The sequence below is a fragment of the Mandrillus leucophaeus genome, unplaced genomic scaffold, assembly GCF_000951045.1.
Source record: "Mandrillus leucophaeus isolate KB7577 unplaced genomic scaffold, Mleu.le_1.0 Scaffold121, whole genome shotgun sequence".
NCBI classification, from domain to species: domain Eukaryota; kingdom Metazoa; phylum Chordata; class Mammalia; order Primates; family Cercopithecidae; genus Mandrillus; species Mandrillus leucophaeus.
In genome coordinates, this window is record NW_012100432.1 from 6,934,216 (window position 1) to 6,940,457 (window position 6,242).

The 6,242-nt window shown below is 56.8% G+C and overlaps 1 protein-coding gene across 1 annotated transcript in view; it reads left to right on the forward strand.

The window, feature by feature from the left end:
• EEFSEC (eukaryotic elongation factor, selenocysteine-tRNA-specific) overlaps positions 1-5,386 on the forward strand; it is a 173,534-nt gene extending 168,148 nt beyond the window's left edge. The window contains exon 9 of the mRNA XM_011971312.1: positions 4,809-5,386. Coding sequence (XP_011826702.1) covers positions 4,809-4,999 — 191 coding nt within the window. The 3' untranslated portion in view covers positions 5,000-5,386. The remainder of the gene's footprint in view (positions 1-4,808) is intronic.
• Positions 5,387-6,242: the final 856 nt, after the last annotated feature.

Here is a 6,242-nt window from a genome sequence, read left to right on the forward strand (position 1 = left end):
TCTCCAGGCGGAGGGATTGGCAAAGACAGGGGCCCTGAGGCAGAGACGGGCCAGGTGTGCCTCCCAGGTGAGTCTCCAGGCGGAGGGATTGGCAATGACAGTGGCCCTGAGGCAGAGACGGGCCAGGTGTGCAGGAGGGCAGCGAGGAGGCTGACACAGGGGCAGGGCTGTGAGCCAGGGGCAAGCAGAGACCAGAGGTCCAGAGCAGCCCCCAGTGCAGGGAGGAAGATGGGGGCAGGGCTGCACCTCCCTGACAGCGTAGGTCCTAGCAGAGCCGGTGGCAAAGCAGGCCCTGTCCTGCCTGCCTTGGAGACACCAGAGCCTGCAGGAGGTAGACACCGGGCAGATGGGCAGTCAGCACTCAGCACGTGGTCTTGTCACCACGTTCCCACACACTCTGACCCCAAGTCAGTGCACAGGGCGGGGGACCTGGCACACAGGGCACCATGTGGACATGGTGAGCTGTGGTCACCCTGGAGCCAGGCCCTCATACTGCACCACGCATGGCACATGCCTTCATCTGCCCTCAGTGCCTCACGCATACCCACCCCCAGGAATTGTCACTCAAATTCCCTTTGCCTGTGGATCCGTGCCAGCAATATCTATGACTGGTTCCTGTCATCTGGCCTTGGGTCCAGCATTCCTCCTCCTCCTCGTCCTCTTCCCTTGGAACACGCTGAAGCAGCCCTGTCCCCACACAGTGACCATGGTGCTGTTTCCTTGGCCACCCTTCTGCTGTCTGGAGATCTAGCTGCCTTGTTCATCGGCTGTGCCTTCTTAGATGAGTGAACTGCATGGGAGCCGGGCCCTGGTCTGCGTGTTCAACGCCATTTGTCTCCCTGTCCTGGCATGTTCCCTGAATATTTTTAAGTGAAAAGACACAGAGGCAGGTTGGGAGAAGCACAGGGCGGGACTCCCAGAGTCTGGCTGGGTGGGCAGCAGCTCTCACCATGTGACACCCTGGGGTGCTCTTCGCTTCCCTCTGTTTGCCACATGGCTAAGAATAAAATAAATAAATAAATAAAATTTTTAAAAGGCCACTGGGAAAACAAAGCAGCTCCTGGTGACATTTGCCACGAATCCATGCAGCTCCATGTCCAGGTCTCCCTTTGGTCAGGCTTTCCAGGTGTGGCTTCCCGGCCAGTCCATAATAGAGCAGAGGTAAACGAGCCTGACCATCTCAGAAGAGCAAATAAATGGCCACATCTTCACCAGTGCCAGATAGACTTTCCGGCTCTGCCTGCTCCAGGCAGTGCAAGGTCGGCATTGTGTGTAACGAGAGCCATCACGGGCGAGATGGACTGCCGATTGGGCCACGCCTGTCTCCCCAGCCCAGCACCGACGCCGGGGAGCCCCACGCCTCCTCAGCCTCCAGACCTCCTGGCACCAGAAGGAGACGGGCTGCCGATGCCATTTGTCGGGGTCTGCTGCCAGCTACCTGCTCTGTTTGCAGAAGGAAGGCCAGGCTCTGATTCAGGGATTCAGATACCTACAGGCCTGGTGCTCACTTGAGGGGGCTGGCCAGGGTCCTCCCCATGCCCACACCCTGTGCCCCATCCCAAGCTGGGGCAGACCACCTACATACGGAACCTGCAGAGCAGACACCACTCAAGCTCCACGTAAGGTGTGCTGCTCACAGGGGGCACTTCCTTAATACAGGTCCCCACGGGCACAGTATCACATGTCCCTCAGGCAGGCGTGCAATGGCCAGCCTGGCTCCTGGAGCCCCGTTCATATCAGCTGCATGTCCCCAGTCTTCCCAGAGGACTCAGGCTTTAGATGGCCAGTAATCTCACTTCCGCCTGCCAGAGGGAGACCTGACCCTTTGTGCAGTGGGGCAGGCTGTCCCTGACTGACTCTACAGATGGCCTTTTTATCCAGCACCCTTGTCACTTTTTTTTTTTTAGACTGAGTCCCACTCTGTTGACCAGGCTGGAGTGCAGTGGCGCGATCTCGGCTCACTGCAAGCTCCACCTCCCTGGTTCATGCCATTTTACTACCTCAGCCTCCTGAGTAACTGAGACTACAGGCACCTTCCACCACGCCCGGCTAATTTTTTGTATTTTTAATGGAGACAGGGTTTCACCATGTTAGTCAGGATGGTCTCGATCTCCTGACCTCATGATCTGCCCGCCTCGGCCTCCCAAAGTGCTGGGATTACAGGTGTGAGCCCTTGTCACCTTTTTAAACATCTAGAGCTGTAGGGCCAGTACATCACACTCTCACAGCCTTGAGAACCATTGTCAGAAGCCCACTGAAAGCTGGATCCCCCACCCATCGCTCTGAGTGGAGAGCAGAAGCTGGTTTTGCCATTGGGTAAGGGCTGGAGCTCAAATCCTGGCTCTTCTGAGCTCACTGTGGGGCTTCCAATAAGTCACTGCCGTCTTAGACCTTCATTTTCTTATCCATATAAAGAAGTGGGTGGCCAACATCTTCAGGAAACTGAGCCAGAAATAACCCGCACAGCCCCACTAGCCAGCTCTCCCAGTCTGAGATGACAGGCCAGGGCCTTCTGGACTGAAGCTTGATGCGTGAGCCTCGTGGCTGCCTTGTCTTCTCAGGAAGGAAGCTAGTACTGGGCAGGACTGGGAAAGAGAGGAAAAATTCTTCAGGTGCCAGCAGGTACAGTGGCACAAGTGCCCACGGCACGTAGGAAGCTGAGCCCTCTGCCGAGCTTCCCCCCAGCTCTGGACCTCTAGGCCCCCAGCCTGTACAGGCCCTTTGTGCACATGGGGAGGGGATCCTGGTGGGACACCTCCTTGGCAGGCAGGGTATGGGCTACCTTCACCCCCACCTGCCCTCAGTGCCTTCATACCCAGCTGCCCCTAGTAGCAGTCTCAGGAGCCGCCACCCACTGGGGCTCCCTGTCCCATGCCATTCTCACAGTGCCCCATGAGCTTGCTCCCACCCGAACCCCCCAGTGGGGCCATGAGGCTCACACAGCGAGTGCTCACACTGGGGTGCTCTGCTAGGGGCGGAACTGCTCCAAGCCCTGGGCCACCCCACTCCTGCAGATGCCGAGGAGCATGCTGAGTGGCCTCACCCTGGCCAGTGGCCCGCGTGAAGGCTGCAGCATGCTGCCACCAGGAGATTCCTCATGAATACAAGCCCCACAGCACAGAAAGACAGATGCTGATGATCTCACTTATACATGGTATCTCGAAACCCAAACTCATAGAAGCAGAGGGTAGAAGGGTGGTTGCAGGGGTCTGGGGGTGGAGGCTGGGGCGGGAATGGAGAGATCTTGGTCAAAGGGTTCACAGTTTCAGTTAGACCAGAGAAGTCGATTCAGGAGATCCGCTGTGCAGAATGGTGACTGTAATTAATAACAATGTATAATATTCAATGAAATTTCTAAGAGAATAGATTTTAAATGTTCTCATCACCAAAATAAGTATGTGAGGTGATGGATATGTTAATTAGTTTGATTTAATCATTCTAAAATGTATGCATATATTAAAACATCATGTTAGACTGGGCAACATGGCAAAACCCCATCTCCACAAAAAAATGCAAAAACTCAGCTAAGCGTGGTGGCACGAGCCTGTGGTCCCAGCTACTCAGGAGGCTGAGGTGGGAGGCAGAGGTTGCAGTGAGCCAGGATCACACCACTGCACTCCAGCCTAGGCAACAGAGTGAGACCCTGTCACACACACACACTATATATATATTTTATATATATATATATAAAAAACACTAAATATACACAGTTTGTCATTTGTCAATTTAAAAATAAAAAGACAAGCCCCAGAGAAAGGGCAGTTGCAGCAGCATGTTTAAGGATGAGTGGGACTTCCATTGCCTAGGATGGGAAGGGTGTTCCAGGCAGAGGGAACAGCATGTGAGAGGCTTGCATGTGCAATGAGGAGCCCAGGAATGGACCATGATCAGCAGGGCTGCAGAGCATGGCGAAGATGGAGGAGTTGGAGTGAGCGCGAGTCGGGGCATCAGCAGGAGACAGATTTCCACTCAGACGTTCAGCTGGAGGGAGGTCTTTAGGGAGGCATGGGCTGGTTAAAGCAGCTCATAGAGGTGGCTGGAAAGCGGTGGGGGCTGCACCAACCCAAGCCTGGGGGTGGGGCAGCATCTACCCCTGGCAGAGGATCCTGGGATGAGCCACTGACTCTGTGAGCCCCATGGCCTCACTGGGGTGTCCTGACGGGAGCAAATTCTCAGGGTTGTGGCAAACTGAGCCGAGGGGACACTGCGAGAATGGCATGGGGCAGGGAGCCCCAGTGGGTGGTGGCTCCTGCGACTGCTACTGGGGCAGCTGGGTATGCAGCCTGCATATCCCACTGAGGGCAGGTGGGAGTGAAGGCAGCCAGAGATACACACCCTGACTACCCTCTCTTCCCACACTCTAACCTGCTGGGGCTCCCACTGCTAAACCTGGTCATGCTGTCTGCAGGGGTCAGCCTCTCAGGCACACAAGAGGGTGGAGAATAATGTGTCTCCAGGGACAATCAGGGAGCACCCCACCCAGGAAGCCTCAGATGCCTAGTTTCCAGATGTGGACTTGGCATGAGTACACTGGAAAGCAATGGACCACTCGGCACAGGGCAGCAGTCCCTCCAGGGCCTGAGCACAGAGGCAGTGAGCCAAGGCCCCAAGAGGCACAGTGCCCTGCTGTACACCTATCAGATGGGCGCCAGAGGGACCAAAATGTCAGAATGGACCATAGGCCTCAGGGCTGCTTGGCTGCGGAGGGAGGCAAAAGAGGGGTGAGTCTAGGCGGCAGGTGGGCAGGCAAGGAGCCCACAGGTGCTTGGGGTATGACAGAGTGACAGGCTGTCTTCTGTGCCTTGCAGGTGGCCTCAGCCCTGAGTCCAAGAAGATCCTGACACCCGCCCTCAAGAAGCGGGCCCGGGCCGGCCGCGGGGAGGCTACCAGGCAGGAGGAGAGCGCTGAGCGGAGCGAGCCCTCACAGCATGTGGCACTCAGCCTGACTTTCAAGCGTTACGTCTTCGACACCCACAAGCGCATGGTCCAGTCTCCCTGAGTGTCCAGTGACGTCCCCCAGGGCCTCCTTGCCCGGCCCAGTCCAGGGTGCTGTGCCAAATCCCAACCAGTCATGCCTCAACCTCTCCCAGTCTCTCCCTGCAGTCCTGCAGCAGCAGCCCCCACCCCCAGGATTGGTGCTCAGCCCTGGTGAGGAGCTGAGGGGGATGTGTTGCCGGGGCCAGGAGGGTCTGTCCTCCAGCCCCTGCACACTCCCACCCAGGACAGCCACCAGCCCAACTAGGAAAGGGCCTTGGGCAGAGGGCTGGTAGCCAGTGTCTTCCACTGCCCCATTTGTTGGCCACCTGCAGGCCTGTCTCACCCCTCCCCCAGGTGGGCAGACACTTGACAGCTACAAATAAATGTCCCATGGCCCCAGCCCACTCTACTGGTGTCTCTCTCTTTGACTTCACTAGGGCCCCCGCCCTCCCCAACTGTGTTCCAAGGGGAATCTCAGAGGAATCCCAAGAGTTCCTGCCCAGGTAGGGGCCAGGGGAGGGACCCAAACTCAGAGTCCGTAGGCTATGGGAGTCTGCAGTGTCTGCGCTTCTCAACCCCACTGGGTAGCTCCTGGGACACTCTGGGCCTTGAGGGAGAATGGGGATTCTCTGGGCAGCTGGGTCCAGGGAGGGCACCCACAGGGGAGTTGGAGAATAGCAGGGTGCCTGGCCAGGGCATCGGGCAGACCAGGTGGAGGCTTGCTCTTCCACCCCAACACCAGGAGTCCCTTAGCCCCTGCCCTCAAGTTTGAGAACCACACACTTCCCAGAAAGTGGAGGGTAGCATGGTGAGGGCGCCCTGTGCAGCGCCATCTGCCGTCCCCTGCACCCACAGACCACCCTTCCCTGTAGCCCCGGGCTGTGGGATACTCAGGAAAGGGTGAGATGGTGGAGTCAACTGAGGGGAAATCAAAGCTTTTAGAGACATTTGTAGCATGAACAGATGTTCAAACGTTCCTTTATTTGGTCTCCAGACAGACGCAGAGGCCTTCCTTTTATCCCAGTAATCGGTGCATTATGCTTTAATTTGCAAATGGCATTAAAAATATTTAACAGGGGCAGGTTTCGATCAAATGACTTGGGGCTGTTAAGCCCCAGAGCCGTGTGTGTGTGTGTGTGTGTGTCCCGTGTGCATGTGGTGGCTGGGGAGAAAGCAGTTAATTAAATACACCAGCAGCAGAGCAAAGCCCCCGTGCTGCAAGGATGCCAGCGATGGCGAATGGCCCAGCCACCCTTGGTCAACCT